Source organism: Salvelinus fontinalis, chromosome 21, assembly GCF_029448725.1.
Source record: "Salvelinus fontinalis isolate EN_2023a chromosome 21, ASM2944872v1, whole genome shotgun sequence".
In the NCBI taxonomy this organism is placed as follows: domain Eukaryota; kingdom Metazoa; phylum Chordata; class Actinopteri; order Salmoniformes; family Salmonidae; genus Salvelinus; species Salvelinus fontinalis.
Window position 1 is genome coordinate 42,961,029 of NC_074685.1, and position 20,754 is coordinate 42,981,782.

The following is a 20,754-nucleotide window of genomic DNA, read 5'->3' on the forward strand; positions in this document are numbered from 1 at the left end:
AACCCACCAGGGTTAAATAATAAGGTAACCCACCGGGGTTAAATAATAAGGTAACCCACCGGGGTTAAATAATAAGGGAACCCACCGGGGTTAAATAATAAGGTAACCCACCAGGGTTAAATAATAAGGTAACCCACCAGGGTTAAATAATAAGGTAACCCACCAGGGTTAAATAATAAGGTAACCCACCAGGGTTAAATAATAAGGTAACCCACCAGGGTTAAATAATAAGGTAACCCACCAGGGTTAAATAATAAGGTAACCCACCAGGGTTAAATAATAACGTAACCCACCAGGGTTAAATATAAAACGTAACCCACCAGGGTTAAATATAAAACGTAACCCACCAGGGTTAAATATAAAACGTAACCCACCAGGGTTAAATAATAAGGTAACCCACCAGGGTTAAATAATAAGGTAACCCACCAGGGTTAAATAATAACGTAACCCACCAGGGTTAAATAATGACGTAACCCACCAGGGTTAAATACTAAGGTAACCCACCAGGGTTAAATAATAACGTAACCCACCAGGGTTAAATAATAACGTAACCCACCAGGGTTACATAATAACGTAACCCACCAGGGTTAAATAATAACATAACCCACCAGGGTTAAATAATAACGTAACCCACCAGGGTTAAATAATAACGTAACCCACCAGGGTCAAATAATAACGTAACCCACCAGGGTCAAATAATAACGTAACCCACCAGGGTCAAATAATAACGTAACCCACCAGGCTCCAAAAAACCTGCAAAAATCCATTAAGATTTATTTTTAATATAATTTGATTAGCTGCTATTAGCTTCCTTTTTCTCCAAAGGTCCGTTTTTCATTTGCCTAGCCGGATTTGGAGAAACATCTGTTTCGCTAAGCTTTATGGGTGACTGTGTTAAAGAATGCCATGCGAGGGAAGCTAAAGTGCTGCTGGAAGTTAATTGACTCATTTGAACTGGGACATCTGCTCGTCGTTTGTTAGCCGCAGACGCTTTTGTGTTCTCTAGGAATAACGACACATGCCTGACGAAGGATTAAAGGGGGGAAAGTATCACACGTACCCAGAAAGCATATACCCCTTCATAAGATCGCTGAGCAGTTGTCTTGGGATTGTGGTGCTGGGTGAAGACTTGTATTGACAGCTCGTAGTCAATGGTAAGATGGAGAAGAATGTTAAGCATTACTTCTGTGATATTTTACATCAGGGGATATTAAATAATATTGAATTGAACTCCAATGACTTGAGAGGTCAAGGAAAAGGTGGAAGAAGACATGGAGGAAGAAATGAAGTCAAGAGTCAAGGTCCAAGAGAGGGAGCAGTTGTGACAGCGGTTTGCCTGCATGGTGACATCTCCATCATGCTCTCAGAGTCCTCCGCATCTACATTCTGGACAGGGCTTTTTTATAATAACCGCACAATGTCCCAGGGCTTTCTATATAATAATCACACAGTGTCCCAGGGCTTTCAGACAGCAACCACACAATGTCCCAGGGCTTTCTTATAATAACCACACAATGTCCCAGGGCTTTCTTATAATAATCACACAGTGTCCCAGGGCTTTCAGACAGCAATCACACAATGTCCCAGGGCTTTCTTATAATAACCACACAATGTCATAGGGCGTTCTTATAATAACCACACAATGTCATAGGGCTTTCTAATAATAACCACACAATGTCCCAGGGCTTTCTTATAATAACCACACAATGTCCCAGGGCTTTCTTATAATAACCACACAATGTCATAGGGCGTTCTTATAATAACCATACAATGTCCCAGGGCTTTCGTATAATAACCACACAATGTCTCAGGGCTTTCTTATAATAACCACACAATGTCATAGGGCTTTCTTATAATAACCACACAATGTCCCAGGGCTCACAAATACTCTCTGCAGTGCACACACAGCTACTCTTCCCTGACACACACCCCACTCCCCTGTAAACACACTCACACATGCGATATAACAGCCATCTACTGTCCCCCCTCCGCGGCAGACACCACTCCTGAGCCCCTTAAAAACAAAACAGTCGGCAGAAAGACCAGGCCACGTTAAAACTTTACGAGCCCGACGCCCTCGTGCAATAGGCCGGCCGTGGCGGCACTCCTGCTGCACCAACGATTTATGACGTACCGCCAGTGCCTGTTTTGTTTGTAACCAAACACTTATTCCATTTCCTCGCCGCCAGCCCCTCAGAACTTTTGACGGAGCCTTGTTTCGCAGGGTCAGGGGTTAAACAAAGGCGGATGAGTGACTCGAAAGACTTGTGTAAAACAGCCAGAAGGAATAGTGGGCCCCCAGGGGACCTAAAGCCGCTACACATTTTACGTAAAACATAGCGACGGACCATCATTTTCTAAGTAGTTCTATTTAATTTTGTGTGACTCGGATTTTGGAACGGACCATATACGACGCTCCGTCGCTCTGTTTGCGTAGGGCCCTTTATACCAGGAGGGCTTTTTAAAGAATGTCGGGGAGCAGCGGAAACTGGGGCCGATTAGAGGGCCAGTAAAAAGAAAGGAGTGTGAAACAACCCACTGAATTTCATTTGGCTGTATCTTAGTGGCAGGATGCCCGTCAGCCGGGCTCCGCTTACTCAGCTACTTCTATCACACACAAGCTGACTTGGCTAAATGTTGATGGTTTTATTTAGTGTCAAGTGCCTGGCTACCTGGAACGCGACATGTTTCCGACATGACGAGTGCTTTCATGAAACCCAATCCTCAGAGTTAAGTGGACCGTCAGTTGTAGCATTTACATCTTGCACAGTGATGGGACCTGACATATTATAGTAGCTAGCCATATTCAATTCCTATATCATACAATCCTTCCATACCATGGACCGTTTTAACAGGAAGTGAATTTAAAACAGGAGGTTTCCCTGACATTTGGGTGACTGTTAAATATATATTTGCAAGTAAGGCAAACCGTACATGACCAGTCATGAGATTTTAAGCTTGCCAGGAATTCACTGTCTAAACCATGTGGTGGAACTAGTCCATGTGATTCAATCTCAATCCCAGTACAAGGGAGATAATGAAACGGCAGCCTTGGCACTCACAAAAGCGTACCACCTAATTGCTATGACATATTTGTCAAGTAAGTAAATATTTGTCATGTAAGTAAATATTTGTCAAGTAAATAAATATTTGTCACGCAAAGATAAGTAGCATTTACAGTTAGCCTAACGTCCCGGGATAACACCCTACTTGATAGTTTCAGATATACTTTGAATTAGCGACACACTGCCTTGGTAATCATCCGGCAATCTAACATCCCCTTCTCCAATCTCGGACACGAATCGTAAGGTTTAGCTTCAGAGTCGAGATGTGGGGGTGAGGTTGGAAGCAGGGGAAGTAGGTGAGGGTGAGGGGTGGGGCAGGCAGGACATAAATACGTCAACAAGCGTTTTAATTGGCTGGGAGTGAATGACTCCTGTGTATTTCCCTGGATGGCCCTTCCACTCTGCCTTTATGGTCCCTCCTCCCAGCCTGTAAAGGGCAAGGGAAGTTATTAAGCCAGGTCTGTTGCTGCTGTCACACACACACACACACACACACACACACACACACACACACACACACACACACACACACACACACACACACACACACACACACACACACACACACACACACACACACACACACACACACACACACAAAGAGAGACAGACACACACACACACACAGAGAGACAGACAGACGGACATACAGATACACACACAGAGAGACAGAGAGACAGACAGATACACAAACAGAGAGACAGATACACAGACAGATACACACACAGAGAGACAGATACACAGACAGAGAGACAGACAGACAGATACACAGACAGAGACAGATACACAGACAGAGAGACAGACAGACAGATACACAGACAGAGAGACAGACAGACAGACAGACAGACAGACAGACAGACAGACAGATACACAGACAGAGAGACAGACAGACAGAGAGACAGAGAGACAGAGAGACAGACAGACAGACAGACAGACAGACAGACAGACAGACAGACAGACACACACACACACAGACACAATCACACAGGGATCAGTGATATGGCGACAGAAGTGGTACTTCATCAATACATAATCATCAATACACCAGGCCTCTAGACATTTGTGTTCTACCTTAGACCTATAACATTCAACAGTGTGCGTGTGCGTGTGTTCGCATGAGTGTGTGCTCGGCTTTGCATTGTGGCAAGAGTGCCTCATCCATTCATCCCTTGTACAGTAAAGAGCAGACCTTAGGGTAAGCCCTGGTAGTGTATTGCTGCTGCTGCATCCACATACAGTTTTACCAACCACAACACCATCAATGGGAGGTTAAACAGCGGGACCAGCCGGCCGGTATAACCAGCCACAACACTGGGTGCTCTCAAGTGGACATTTACAAACACTGTGTGTTCAGCCAAGGACATAGCTCACCAAATCAGTCCATTTCACATTTAATCAGACCCCATTAACACCTTAATCTCCAAACACCATTCTACGATCTCCTTAAGTCTCTTCTAACCCTCTCAACCGTACCGCTTTCCACTTAGCCGCCTGCCGGTTGGGCCCATTGCCGCCCATTGAGGTAAACTAATCGAATTCCCCAATTGATTTATTTTACGATCGGCGCACACGTATGGTGCCGCTGTGTGTGCAGGTCACAGCCTTTACTGTGTCGAAGAAGACAGAGGGGTTTGTAATGATTGCGTTTTTTGTGTCGGATGTAAACAAAGCAAGGTCAGAGGCCTAGCGCGGCTTTAATCCCCCCAGCTGAAGTGAAGAGGAGCCCCGGAGAAAGCGCCACACGCTGGGCCACTCTATAGTCCAGAGTTCCCCTCCCTAAGGGATTGTCTCTAGTCAACAGTCTACAGAATTGGATTGGCTTTTTCCATTCTTAATTTTTTCTTGTTCTTTGTTTCTTTTTTGCTGGGGTCTAGTATTGTGGTCTTAATTGTGCGTGACCTCTTGGTGGTAGGTGTTGGAAATACGCTAAATTAGATGAAACGTCAAAAAGGTTGTGTCGATTTTAATGGCTGTCGCCGAGAGTCGTCTGTTCTTTTGGTCGATTGGATGAAATGTAAAAATGTGTATTTTTTCATATGTGACTGGTTTCAGGAAACTAGGCATATGTTGCACGTCACTACTTCTACTTTTTGCAGAAATGACTTCTGGAACATGTGAACTTTCATGTGCCTTAATAACAAACTTGTATGTCATCTGTGAATATGAATAAAATTGTTAAATTACAAGCCTAGTTGGTTTAGCCACGGCAAAAGACAGGAACCTTCCCACTAGCCATGATTGGCTGAGATAATGGATGGGCTGAACATGCAGAAAGATGAGTTCAGATTGGTCTGCCATGTAGCTTCTGTCTATAATATGAGCTGCTCAGTATGTATAAGTAATAATTTCTAACGCAGCTTTTAAAAGGTATCGCGAAGAACTGCAAAAGTGTTGCTAATGCTCTCCACTTCTGGAGACGATGAGGAAATCCCTGATTTAGGTAATAACATCTTCATTGAACCAGACATTTTAGAGTATTCTGAAACGGCGATCATGGAAGAAGTTGACCAAGTTTTGAAATCAGTGGAATGCCGGTGGAAGCAGAGTATGATAGCTAAGGAGATGGAGAAAATTCTGGCCGCCGAGAAGGCCAGCGTCCCGGAGTCGCCAGTTCACTGTTGACATTGAGACTGGTGTTTTGCGGGTACTATTTAATGAAGCTCCCAGTTGATGATTTGTGAGGCATCTGTTTCTCAAACTAGACACTGTAATGTACTTGTCCTCTTGCTCAGTTGTGCGCCAGTGCCTCCCACTCCTCTTTCTATTCCGGTTAGAGACAGTTTGAGCTGTTCTGTGAAGTAGTACACAGCGTTGTACGAGATCTTCAGTTTCTTGGCATTTTCTCGCATGGAACAGCCTTCAATTCTCAGAACAAGAATAGACTGACGAGTTTTAAAAGAAAGCTATTTTGTTTCTAGCCATTTTGAGCCTGTAATCGAACCCACAAATGCTGATGCTCCAGATACTCAACTAGTCTAAAGAAGGCCAGTTTTATTGCTTCTTTAATCAGCCTCTGTATGCCTATGTAGATATTCCATAACAATTACCCATTTCCAGCTACAATAGCCATTTACAACATCAACAATGTGTACACTGTATTTGTGATCAATTTGAAATGATTTTAATGGACAAAAAATGTGCTTTCTTTCAAAAACAAGGAAATGTCGAAGTGACCCCAAACCTTTAAATGGTAGTGTATACTAAATACATTTTTAAACGGAAGGATTTATTGGTGTTAAAATGTTTGTGTTTATCCTTTTTTATAATGACAAGGACAAGTTTGATGTCGGAAGACAATAGAATGTTCATGATGTCACTGTGACAATTGTCTACAGACATGTCGATAGACGTAGTATAAACCAGACTTTAGTCTTGAAATCTTTGGTTGTTTAGTACACTAGCATACTCACTCTGTTTAGCACATGGCCTCACATGTGAATCCTTAAAGAGATGGGTGGGGCTAAGGCTTAAGAGGGTGTGAACGATGCAGAATGGGCGTAGACAAAGAAGAGCTCTCCAGTAGGTGTTACAAAACATTAAAGAGCCATTTTCTCAAAAGTGGGGTTACAAGTTTATCAACTTTCAAAGCAGAATTTCTCTCCCATTGTTCTTCAACTGTAGTGTATGATATACAGTACCAGTCAAAAGTTTGGACACACTTACTAATTTCTTTATTTTAACTATTTTCTACATTGTAGAATAATAGTGAAGACATCAAAACTATGAAATAACACATATGGAATCATGTAGTAACAAAAACAGGTGTTAAACAAATCCAAATATATTTTATATTTGAGATTCTTCAAAGTTACTAAAGCGGAAGCCAGATATCAATAAAGCCTAACCAGAAGAAAAAACCCTGTTCTGGATCCTCCTCCTCCTGCTGCTGCTGGCCTTCACAGATTCTACCATTACACTTCTAAAGTTGCCGGTAATAGGCTATAACAGAGGTCGAAAACCTTTTCCATTTGGAGTGCCAAGTTATCGTACCATTTCTACTGATCTGCGTGCCAATTATGATTTTCATAAGCACATTTTCATGGAACTTTTTCATTTAATTTATAATAAAGTCTTCATATCTAAAAAGCAAAGTCATGTGGTTAATCAAAATTCTATCTAAATGAAAATTATAGAAATCTAAAAGTAACTTCTATTGCCAATATGTAAAAACAGCCTACATAAAGCCAACAAAAAAACCATTGCAGCCCCCAGGTACAAAATATCCTGATAAAAATAAATATCCTTTAAGTCACACTGGCTACCCATGGCCTGTCTGCAAGGAACTTGAAACATTGTATCAACTATTAACTTGATCCAGCCTTCAGGAGTTTCCTGCACCTGTAAGCTCCAGACAGACAGACACAGCTGTAGGCTATTTTGCGCAAGGGATAAGAAGTAATCAGGTAGGCCTCTTTTATGACGTTTCCACTGGATCAGAGAATGACATTTTTTTCCCCCTTTCATGCTGAGTGGTTATCTAAAGAGCTGGAAAGATTTTTCAAATAGGTTACATTGAGGAACTATTGTCATTCTCAATGGATGAAAAAACCAACTCTGTTTACTTTCTGTGTGAGGCGAAGAAAAAATGACTTTGAGAAGCTCCACAGTGATAGAGAGATAAGACAATCAGAAATAGTATTCGATCCCCAGATGGGCACAATTATAGGCCTACATTTGCGTGCAGGCCAGGTAGCCTAGGGCTACTTCTATGCGTAAACAATAGTGTGTCCTTACTCAAGATTGACAGGAGCGCCCCAAACAAAAGACAATTAATAAATTGACAACTCGTAAATGGAATGAAATAATCCCAAACTTTTTCTTCTCGCACAAGTGTAGCCTAGGTTGTGTGCTCTGTAAACAACGTGTCCACTCCAACAATGACAATGGTAAGACTGTAATAATAATATATTTAATGCAGTAACAGAAATGACTGTAATCAAACAAACAGTGTAGATTAAAAATTATGAAAATTAACAGTAAATGTCTACTGGTGATAGTGGTGTGCCATCCCCACAGCTTCTGCAATGGATTAGTCCACCGAGACAGGTGTGAATCAGACAGGTGTGAATCAGACAGGTGTGAATCAGACAGGTGTCTCGTGTGACATCATTTTTTTATATTTATTTGCCACTGCTCGACTAAAAAAAATCTATCGACCAAACAATCGACCAGTCAAATAAATGTGGTCAGCCCTAGTTGATTTAGAGTATCGTTTGACAACTAGTGCACAGAAGAACTAGTCTACATACTGAGCACAAAATTAATGAAAATATAGCAGTGTCCAAACAAGTTCTGTTTATGAACCAGTGACACTGGAGTCAAGGAACTAATGTTAACATTCAATGCTCAAAGTTTAGATGATAATCGTTTACCTAAAATCTTTGCTCTAATTTAACACGGTACGGTCAATAAACACATAATAATATAATCAATCAAACTAACAATCAAACCAAATAAAATGTAAACAAAGAACCTAGAGAATGCACCAATAAAGTCATAAATGAACATGCCTGTCACATCCACAACCCAACCAACCTTGTTGCCTCACAGGTGTGCCCTCCACTACCCCTGTTATCCTGTAGTCACCCCACTGCCCCCCTTCCCCCAAACAACAACACGAAATGCGGCCAGCCAGCCCCATGTTGCCCCCCTCCCCCATGCTCTGCCAATTGGCCTGGCCAGGCCAGGAACCTGTCAGTGTCGATTGAGTTGAGCCTGAGCAAACCTGCTAGAGAGGACGTGCTGTTCCTGCTCTGAGAGGGCCCATCACTTGTTTCTAAAGCCTGGGAAAAGAAAAGGGGGCTCCCTGTTCGCATTCCTCCAATCCGAGCTGCCAACTCTCTCTCTCTACCCCCCTCCCTCTATCCCTCCCTCAAAGTGGAGCAACAGGAGAGGACGAGGGAGGGTAAATGAGATGAACAAAAGGCGTTCTGTGGACGCGGCCCTGGCTGCTTTCCATGTCAACAGTTCGGCGGGTTCAGAGGTCACGTTAACTACATTCATACCCAGCAGCACCCTTGTTTTGCTCCATGGAGTGAGCCGCGGGGGTGGGCCCCGACTTCAGTTTTCATCCCTCCCTCGCACTCTCCCCCAAACCCCCTAATCCTTCGAGATATTTCTGATCCCTTCACATGTTTCTGCTCAATTAAAACAAAATGGACGACCCTGCACTCTCTCTGGGGAGTGGGACAGACGGACAGAGAGAGAGAGAGCCAGAGAAACAGCAAGAGGAAAAATTGATAGGGCCCTCCCTGAGGTGATGCGAGCTAGCCTACTTACCAGAGCTAGCCAAAAAAACAGGTAAATAACTACTGGGAACTTCCAATTAGAGAGAATAGAAAGAGGACCCGGTCATATAGGTGATCTGCAAATTCCATATTGGGCTAATCCTATTAGCAAACAGCTAGCAGTCCATGCGTATGGACAAAAACATGGCTTTGCTAAGTTTCACCCCCATGAAGCCCAGAAACAAGGTTCAGATTTTGGATTAGGGTGCTGGTTAGAAAGCTACAAAGCAGTATCCATCTGACTCTGACGTAAAACTCAAACATATGCATGGGTTTCAATTATTGCTGTTTCTAGAGTACATTGTGTGACTGGGCCACCAAGAATTAACATGAAGAGGATATTTATTTATTTTTTATTTCACATTTATTTAACTAGGTAGGCCAGTTGAGAACAAGTTCTCATTTACAACTGCGACCTGGCCAAGATAAAACAAAGCAGTGCGACAAAAACAACAACACAGAGTTACACAAACAAACGTACAGTCAATAACACAATAGAAAAATCTATGAACATTGTGTGCAAATGTAGAAGAGTAGGGAGGTAAGGTAATAGGCCATAGAGGAAAAATAATTACAATTTAGCATTAATACTGGAGTGATAGATGTGCAGATGATGATGTGCAAGTAGAGATAATGGGGTGCAAAAAAGCAAGAAGATAAATAACAATATGGGGATAAGGTAGTTGGGTGTGCTATTTACAGATTGGCTGTATGCAGGTACAGTGATCGGTAAGCTGGTCTGAGAGCTGATGCTTAAAGTTAGAGAGGGAGATATAAGTCTCCAGCTTCAGTGATTTTTGCAAATCGCTCCAGTCATTGGCAGCAGAGAACTGTAAGGAAAGGCGGCCAAAGGAAGTGTTGGCTTTGGGGATGACCAGTGAGATATACCTGCTGGAGCGCGTACTACGGGTGGGTGCTGATATGGTGACCAGTGAGCTGAGATAAGGCGAGGCTTTACCTAGCAAAGACTTATAGATGGCCTGGAGCCAGTGGGTTTGGCGACGAATATGTAGCGAGGGCCAGCCAACGAGAACATACAGGTCGCAGTGATGGGTAGTATATGGGGCTTTGGTGACAAAACGGATGACACTGTGATAGACTGCATCCAGTTTGCTGAGTAGAGTGTTGGAGGCTATTTTGTAAAGGACATCGCCGAAGTCAAAGATCGGTAGGATAGTCAGTTTTACGAGGGTATGTTTGGCAGCATAAGTGAAGGATGCTTTGTTGCGAAATAGGAAGCCGATTCTAGATTTCATTTTGGATTGGAGATGCTTAATGTGAGTCTGAAAGGAAAGTTAACTGTCTAACCAGACAGCTAGGCATTTGTAGCTGTCGACGTATTCTAAGTCAGAACCGTCCAGAGTAGTGATGCTAGTCAGGAGGGAGGGTGTGGGCAGCAATCGGTTGAAGAGCATGCATTTAGTTTTACTAGCATTTAAAATAGAGGTCGACCGATTATGATTTTTCAACGCCGATACCGATACAGAGTATTGGAGGACCAAAAAAATCCAATTACAACAATACTGAATGAACACTTTTATTTTAACTCAATATAATACATAAATAAACATATATTTAGTCTCAAATAAATAATGAAACATGTTCAATTTGGTTTAAATAATGCAAAAACACAGTGTTGGAGAAGAAAGTAAAAGTGCAATATGTGCCATGTAAAAAAGCGTCTAAGTTCCTTGCTCAGAACATGAGAACATATGAAAGCTGGTGGTTCCTTTTAACATGAGTCTACAATATTCCCTGTTAAGAAGTCTTAGGTTGTAGTTATTATAGGAATTATAGGACTATTTCTCTCTATACCATTTGTATTTCATATACCATTGACTTGTTATAGGCACTATAGTATTGCCAGCCTAATCTCGGGAGTTAATAGGCTTGAAGTTATAAAAAGCGCTGTTCTTCAAGCATTGTGAAGAGCTGCTGGCAAACGCAGGAAAGTGCTGTTTTAATGAATGCTTACAAGCCTGCTGCTGACTACACCCCCTCAGTCAGACTGCTCTATCAAATATCAAATCATAGACTTAATTATAATATAATAAACACACAGAAACACAAGCCTTTGGTCGGGGCGGCAGGTAGCCTAGTGGTTAGAGCGTTGGACTAATAACCAAAAGGTTGCAAGATCAAATCCCCGAGCCGACAAGGTAAAAATCTGCCGTTCTGCCCCTGAACAAGGCAGTTAACCCACTATTCCTAGGCCGTCATTGAAAATAAGAATTTGTTCTTAACTGACTTGCGTAGTTAAATAAAGGTAAAAAAATAAAAATTAATATGGTCAAATCATTTAGAAAACAAAACGTTTATTCTTTCAGTGAAATACCGTTCCATATTTTATCGAACGGGTGGCATCCATAAGTCTAAATATTGCTGTTGCATTGTATAACCTTCAATGTTATGTCATAATTATGTCAAATTAATTACTGTCTTTGATAGGAAGAAATGGTCTTCACACAGTTCGCAACAAGCCAGGCGGCCCAAACCTCTGAATATACCCTGACTCTGCTTGCACAGAACGCAAGAGAAGTGACACAATTTCCCTAGTTAATATTGCCTGCTAACATTAATTTATCTGAACTAAATCTGCAGGTTTAAAAAAATCTACTTGTGTATTGATTTTAATAAAGTCATTGATGTTTATGGTTAGGTACATTGGTGCAACGACAGTGCTTTTTTCGCGAATGCGCTTGTTAAATCATCACCCGTTTGGCGAAGTAGGCTGTGATTCAATGATAAATTAACAGGCACCGCATTGATTATTTGCAATGCAGGACAAGCCAGTTAAAATAGTAATATCATCAGCCATGTGTAGTTAACTAGTGATTATGTTAAGACTGATTGTTTTTTATAAGATAAGTTTAATGCTCGCTGGGAACTTACCTTGGCTCCTCGCTGCACTCGCGTATCAGGTGGTCAGCCTGCCACGCAGTCTCCTCGTGGAGTGCAATGTAATCCAAAAATGGAGATACCGATTGTTATGAAAACTTGAAATCGGCCCTAATTAAATGGACCATGCTGATTAATTGGTTGACCTTAAAGGCAGTTGGAGGCCACGGAAGGAGTGTTAATTGCATTGAAGCTCGTTTGGAGGTTTGTTAACACAGCGTCCAAAGATGGGCCAGATGTAAACAGAATGGTGTCGTCTGCGCAGAGGTGGATCAGAGAATCACCAGCAGCAAGAGCGACATCATTGATATACAGAGAAAAGAGTTGGCCAGAGAATTGAACCCTGTGGCACCCCTAGAGGACCGGACAACAGGCCCTCCGATTTGACACACTGAACTCTATTTGAGAAGTAGTTGGTGAATCAGGGGAGGCAGTCATTTGAGAAACCAAGGCTATTGAGTTTGCCGATAAGAATGCAGTGATTGACAGAGTCGAAAGTCTTGGCCAGGTCGATGAAGACGGCTGCACAGTGCTGTCTTTTATCGATGGCGGTTATGATATCGTTTAGGACCTTGAGCGTGGCTGAGGTGCACCCATGACCAGCTCGGAAACCAGATTGCATAGTGGAGAAGGTACGGTGGGATTCGAAATGATCGGTGATCTGTTTGTTAACTTGGCTTTCTAAGATTTTAGAAAGGCAGGGCAGGATGGATATATGTCTATAACAGTTTGGGTCTAGAGTGTCTCCCCCTTTGAAGAGGGGGATAACCGCGGCAGCTTTCCAATATTTGGGCATCTCAGATGATACGAAAGAGAGGTTGAACAGGCTAGTAATAGGGGTTGCAACAATTTTGGAGGATAATTTTAGAAAGAAAGGGTCCAGATTGTCTAGCCCAGCTGATTTGTAGGGATCCAGATTTTACAGCTATTTCAGAACATCAGCTGTCTGGATTTGGGTGAAGGAGAAGCGGGGGGGCTTGGGAAAGTTGCTGCAGGGGGTGCAAAGCTGTTGGCCGGGGTAGGGGTAGCCAGGTGGAAAGCATAGCCAGCCGTAGAAAAATGCTTATTGAAATGATCACTTATCGTAGATTTATCAGTAGTGACAGTGTTTCCTAGCCTCAGTGCAGTGGGCAGCTGGGAGGAGGTGCTCTTTTTCTCCATGGACTTTACAGTGTCCCAAACCTTCTTGGAATTTGTGCTGGAGGATGTACATTTCTGTTTGAAAAAGCTAGCCTCAGCTTTCCTAACTGACTGTGTATATTGGTTCCTGACTTCCCTGAAAAGTTGCATATCGCAGGGGCTATTCGATGCTAATGCAGAACGCCACAGGATGTTTTTGTGCTGGTCAAGGGCAGTCAAAAAAAATATGTTTATCTGACACAGCGGTTGCATTAAGGAGAAGTTTATCTAAAGTTCCATGTAAAATACTTGTATCTTTTATCAATGTTTATTATGAGTATTTCTGTAAATTGATGTGGCTCTGCAAAATCACCGGATGTTTTGGATGCAAAACGTTACTGAACATAACGCGCCAATGTAAACTAAGATTTTTGGATATAAATATGAACTACATCGAACAAAACATACATGTATTGGGTAACATGAAGTCCTATGAGTGTCATCTGATGAAGATCATCAAAGGTTAGTGGCTGGAAAAATGGCTGTGTTTTTCTGTGACTAAGTGCTGACCTAACATAATCGTTTGGTGTGCTTTCATCGCAAAGCCTTTTTGAAATCGAACACTGTGCCTGGATTTACAACAAGTTTATCTTTAAAATGGTGTAAAATACTTGTATGTTTGAGGAATTTTAAATATAAGATTTCTGTTGTTTGAATTTGGCGCCCTGCACTTACACTGGCTGTTGTCAAGTCGATCCCGTTAACGGGATCTCAGCCATAAGAAGTTAATTAAACAGCATAATCATTACACAGGTGCACCTTGTGCTGGGGGACAATAAAAGGCAACTAAAATGTGCAGTTTTGTCACAGAACACAATATCACAGATGTCTCAAGTTTTGAAGGGAGTGTGCAATTGGCATGCTGACCGCAGGAATGTCCACCAGAGCTGTTGCCAGAGAATTGAATGTTAATTTCTCTACCAAACGTCGTTTAGAGAATTTGGCAGTACGTCCAACCCGGCATCACAACCACAGACCACGTGTATGGGCGAGCGGTTTGCTGATGTCAAAGTTGTGAACAGAGTGCCCCATGGTGGCGGTATGGTATGGGCAGGCATCAGCTACAGACAATGAACCCAATTAAATTTTATCGATGGCAATTTAAATGCACAGAGATACCGTGACAAAATCCTAAGGCCCATTGTCGTGTCATTCTACCGCCGCCATCACCTTATGTTCCAGCATGATAATGCACGGCCCTATGTCGCAAGGATCTGTACACAATTCCTGGAAGCTGAAAATGTACTTCTTCCATGGCCTGCATACTCAGCATACATGATACCCATTGAGCATGTTTGGGATGCTCTGAATCGACGTGTAAGACAGGGTGTTCCAGTTCTCGCCAATATCCAGCAACTTCGCACAGCCATTAAAAAGGAGAGGGAAAACATTCCACAAGCAACAGACTGATCAACTCTATGCGAAGTAGATGTGTCACGCAGCATGAGGCAAGTGGTGGTCAGACGAGATACTGACTGGTTTTCTAATCCATGCCCCTACCTTTTATTTAAGGTATATGTGACCAACAGATGCATATCTGTATTCCCAGTCATGTCAAATCCATAGATTATGGCCTAATGAAATTATTTCAATTGAGTGATGTCCTTATATGAACTGTAACTCAGTAAAATCTTTGAAATTGTTGCATGTTGCATTTGTATTTTTGTTCTGTGTACATGCCTCTAGTCTGACTACTGTATGTCCATTGAGACTGCATTGAGACTGGTTAGATTAGCTGCTAGATTAACAGAGAAAGACAGAAAGAGAGAGAGAGAGACAGAGAGGGAGACAGAGAGGGGGGTGAGACAGAGAGAGAAGGGAGGAGAGAGAGAAAGAGAAGGGGGGATGAAAAGAGATTAAGATAAAAATAGAAAGGCAGATATCAATCAAGTGAAAAAGAAAGAGAGAAATAGCTCTGAGACTGAAAGAGAGCAACGGATTCTCACATTACTGTAATGATTTTTGTCAGCATTCATATTTTATCCACCTTCAAAATATAAATAATGGAGTCAAAATAGTCCCTAGTTTTTGAACAACACATATACCGCTTACTGATCCACGTACTTCTTCCAGCATACACAGAGACAGAAATCAGTAGAGAGGGGAAGGGGTGGCCTCTAGGCAACAAAGGAATTACTAGTCAGAGACAAAACATTGAGGTTGGAGTGGTCGGATTTCAAAGCACCCGAGTGATGGGATATCCGGGAAGGTTTTCCGGCCTTTGCCCAAAGCGGTGGTGGCTTGGCTCTCTAACCAGTGGAGATACTACAGCTGCTGCTCCATCAGAGTGACATGCGTGCATACACACACACAGATAAAACTAGATACACATAAATACACACTCCCGTACTCTTTCTAACACACACAGGGGCATGTGCAAACATGCACACATACACACACAATCAGGCTCTATTCTCAGGTCACACACACACACAAAGCTCATGTTCTATAATAGTTATGACCGAATAATGTATTAGTACTATCCATCTAGATGTAATGTACAGTCGTGACCAAAAGTTTTGAGAATGACACAATTATTAATTTTCACAAAGTCTGCTGCCTCAGTTTGTATGATGGCAATTTGCATATACTCCAGAACGTTAGTGATCAGATGAATTGCAATTAATTGCAAAGTCCCTCTTTGCCATGCAAATGAACTGAATCCCCAAAAAACATTTCCACTGCATTTCAACCCTGCCACAAAAGCACCAGCTGACATCATGTCAGTGATTCTCTCGTTAACACAGGTGTGAGTGTTGACGAGGACACGGCTGGAGATCACTGTCATGCTGATTGAGTTCGAATAACAGACTGGAAGCTTCAAAAGGAGGGTGGTGCTCGGAATCATTGTTCTTCCTCTGTCAATCATGGTTACCTGGAAGGAAACAGTGCCGTCATCATTTCTTTGCACGAAAAGGGCTTCAACGGGCAAGGATATTGCTGCCAGTAAGATTGCACCTAAATCAACCATTTATTGGATCATCAAGACCTTCAAGGAGAGCGGTTCAATTGTTGTGAAGAAGGCTTCAGGGCGCCGAAGAAAGCCCAGCAAGCGCCAGGACCGTCTCCTAAAGTTGATTCAGCTCTGGGATCGGGGCACCACCAGTACAGAGCTTGCTCAGGAATGGCAGCAGGCAGGTGTGAGTGCATCTGCACGCACAGTGAGGCGAAGACTTTTGGAGGATGACCTGGTGTCAAGAAGGACAGCAAAGAAACCACTTCTCTCCAGGAAAACATCACTGCTGAGGACTGCTGAGGAATGGGGTAAAGTCATTTTCTCTGATGAATCCCCTTTCCGATTGCTTGGGTCATCCGGAAAAAAACTTGTCCGGAGAAGACAATGTGAGGGCTACCATCAGTCCTGTGTCATGCCAACAGTAAAGCATCCTGAAACCCTTCATGTGTGGGGTTGCTTCTCAGCCAAGGGAGTGGGCTCACTCACAATTTTGCCTAAGAACACAGTCATGAATAAAGAATGGTACCAACACATCCTCTGAGAGCAACTTCTCCCAACCATCCAGGAACAGTTTGGTGACGAACAATGCCTTTTCCAGCATGATGGAGCACCTTGCCATAAGGCAAAAGTGATAACTATGTGGCTCGGTGAACAAAACATCAATATTTTGGGTCCATGGCCAGGAAACTCCCCAGACCTTAATCTGTGGAGAACTTGTGGTCAATCCTCAAGAGGCGGGTGGACAAACAAAAACCCACAAATTCTGACAAACTCCAAGCATTGATTATGCAAGAATGGGCTGCCATCAGTCAGGATGTGAACCAAACGTTAATTGACAGCATGCCAGGACGGATTGCAGAGGTCTTGAAAAAGAAGGGTCAACACTGCAAATATTGACTCTTTGCATCAACTTCATGTAATTGTCAATAAAAGACTTTGACACTTATGAAAGGCTTGTAATTATACTTCAGTATTCCATAGTAACATCTGACAAAAATATCTAAAGACACTGAAGCAGCAAACTTTGTGGAAATTAATATGTGTGTCATTCTCAAAACCTTTGGCCACGACTGTATATGAAATGTATCAAATGACTTTATTGTTACTCTATAACTACTGTAAAATGTGTGTAGAATGGACATGTAACAACAAAAGAAAAATATGTAAGAACAAAGTTTATTTTTGTCCTCCGAAGAGGGGGGGTGGTGGATGAGCCCCCCCCAAAAATTATAATAATAACTAAAACACACACACCGATAAAACTAGCACACACATGCGTATGTGCAAACACACTAACAATCAGGCCACATCCTCAGGTCTTGAAGTGTTGTTACTTCCCTCTCGACTCACCACCCCCACCAAGACCCAGGGTCACTTCCCTCTCGACTCACCACCCCCACCAAGACCCAGGGTCACTTCCCTCTCGACTCACCACCCCCCACCAAGACCCAGGGTCACTTCCCTCTCGACTCACCACCCCCACCAAGACCCAGGGTCACTTCCCTCTCGACTCACCACCCCCCACCAAGACCCAGGGTCACTTCCCTCTCGACTCACCACCCCCCACCAAGACCCAGGGTCACTTCCCTCTCGACTCACCACCCCCCACCAAGACCCAGGGTCACTTCCCTCTCGACTCACCACCCCCACCAAGACCCAGGGTCACTTCCCTCTCGACTCACCACCCCCCACCAAGACCCAGGGTCACTTCCCTCTCGACTCACCACCCCCACCAAGACCCAGGGTCACTTCCCTCTCGACTCACCACCCCCCACCAAGACCCAGGGTCACTTCCCTCTCGACTCACCACCCCCCACCAAGACCCAGGGTCACTTCCCTCTCGACTCACCACCCCCACCAAGACCCAGGGTCACTTCCCTCTCGACTCACCACCCCCCACCAAGACCCAGGGTCACTTCCCTCTCGACTCACCACCCCCCACCAAGACCCAGGGTCACTTCCCTCTCGACTCACCACCCCCACCAAGACCCAGGGTCACTTCCCTCTCGACTCACCACCCCCACCAAGACCCAGGGTCACTTCCCTCTCGACTCACCACCCCCCACCAAGACTCAGGGTCACTTCCCTCTCGACTCACCACCCCCCACCAAGACTCAGGGTCACTTCCCTCTCGACTCACCACCCCCCACCAAGACCCAGGGTCACTTCCCTCTCGACTCACCACCCCCCACCAAGACCCATGCCAAATGGCCGTCCGCGAATGCGCTATTTACTTAACAAGGCAAGTCAGTTAAAAACAAATTCTTATTTACAATGACGGCCTGCACCGGCCAACGCTGGGCAAATTTTGTGCCGCCCCTATGGGATTCCCAATCACGTCCGATTGTGATACAGCCTGGATTCTAACCAGGGTATCTGTAGTGACACCTCTACCACTAATATGCACCTCTAGCACCTTAGACCACTGCGCCACTCGGGAGCCCATTGGTGGTCAACAGAGGATGACTTGGTAGAAAGTAGGGTGATCTTGCATTCAGTATGTGTTGGAGAGAATGTTTGAGATAGTGAGTGAGTGGGTGTGTATGAACAGAGAACACGGCCTGACTTCTGCCCACAGAGAATGTGAAAAGCCACTTTTCTCGAAGGTACAGTCACTACTCAGATTTAAGAGTCCATAGGACCCTCTGTAATGCTTGTCCTGTCCTAACCTGTCCTGCCCGAACCGGTCCTGTTCTGTACTGTTCCCTAACCTGTCCTGTCCTAACCAGTCCTAACCCATCCTTTCCTAACATCTCCTGTCCTAACAAGTCCCATCCTAACCTGCCCTGTCCTAATCTGTCCTGTTCTAACATGTTCTGTCCTGTTCTGTCCTGTCCTAACCTGTTCTGTCCTGTAGCTCCACTTTTTCCAAGGCTACTTGGCTGTCTCTCTCCCTTTGCTTTTTCTCTGCTATAATGATGCAGAATATCCAACTATAGAATAGTAACAGCTGACTTAAAAACAACATGTATAACACACAATTCTCTGTTGTATTAATTGCTCCTGTAAGTCGCTGGATAAGAGCGTTTGCTAAATGACTAAAATGTAAAAATCCAAGTTCAATGGTGCCGACACTGTACCTTGTGGTACGCAGGGCATTTAGGAAACTCTCTCTCTCTCGCACACACACAAAGGGGTCTCACCTGAGGATGCAGTAGCAGCTGTGGGCCCCCGAGGAGAGGCGGCAGAAGCCGAAGCGCTGCTTGCTCTCGATGTCCGTCAGAACAAAGGTGAAGTTCTGGCCCACTTGGCTCACCGACAGACTGCATCAGACAAAGAGGATGGGAAGCAATCAATCAAACAAATTTATCCATAAAGCAGTTTTTACATCAAAAGTCCTTTCAACAGTAATCTGGCCTAGAAAGAAGGGGAGGTAGAGAGAGAGAAGGAATTCGAGCAGGAGGAGAGAAAGAAAGATGCCTTTTCAGACATGGCTTCTCGTTTTACACAAAGTCGTGCCCTTTAATGTTCTTTCTGTATAAAGGTGTTGTTACTATTGCTAGTGTTATCATCATTATCAGTATTAGCATCGTAGGTAGAGTACCTAGCGGCAACAGTCCATTTAGGAGGGTTGCTGGCTGAAAGCGTCCGCATAGTAGGTTAGGTTTGCTCCTAGCAGAACTCGGCTAGGTGGAGTGAATGTCTGTGCCTTGCATACTCCCTTAAATATTAGCTTGAATAACTAGAACGAAGCGGCGATATTACTGTTTGTCTTCCTTGAGAAGTCGAGACAGAGTGCATTCGGAAAGTATACAGACACCTTGACTTTTTTCACATTTTATTACGTTACAGTCTTATTCTAAAATGGATCTAATATTTTTTTCCCTCATCAATCTACACACAATACCCCATAATGCAAAGCAAAAAGAGGTTTTTGGAAATGTTTTACTAATTTATAAAAAATGTCAAACAGAAATACCTTATTTACATAAGTATTCAGACCCTTTGCCACACTTAATTGAAGAATCCCTAATGTTGACCGACCAATCACTGACGAACGGGCGTTGATTTCGGCTACCAAAAATATGTGTGCTCAAACAGCCAAAACAGACCCTGCCGAACACAAAAACATTACAAAATTTTGTCATAATACAGTTGGGTCCGAAATGATTGACACCCTTAATAAATATAAGCAATAATGACTGTATAAAGTAAATTATTAAAATACTGAGCTATATTATATGCTAAAAAAAATGGGAAATTAAATTATTTTATACTAATACAATTGCTCAGAGAAAGATGTTGTTTAACAAAAAAAATAAAACATCTCGAAAGGTAGGGGTGTCAAAATGATTGACAACCATAAAGATTCTTATAAATTAAGTAGTAAAAAGTTGTATTTGGGCCCAAATTTCTAGCACGCAATGAC

The 20,754-nt window shown here is 43.3% G+C and overlaps 1 protein-coding gene across 5 annotated transcripts in view; it reads right to left on the bottom strand.

The window, feature by feature from the left end:
* LOC129818954 (DENN domain-containing protein 1A-like) overlaps nt 1–20,754 on the bottom strand; it is a 160,044-nt gene that overhangs the window by 79,577 nt on the left and 59,713 nt on the right. For all 5 annotated transcript variants that reach the window (XM_055875332.1, XM_055875333.1, XM_055875330.1 and 2 more), the window contains exon 5: nt 19,529–19,648. In XM_055875332.1, the coding sequence (XP_055731307.1) occupies nt 19,529–19,648 (120 nt within the window). The remainder of the gene's footprint in view (nt 1–19,528; nt 19,649–20,754) is intronic.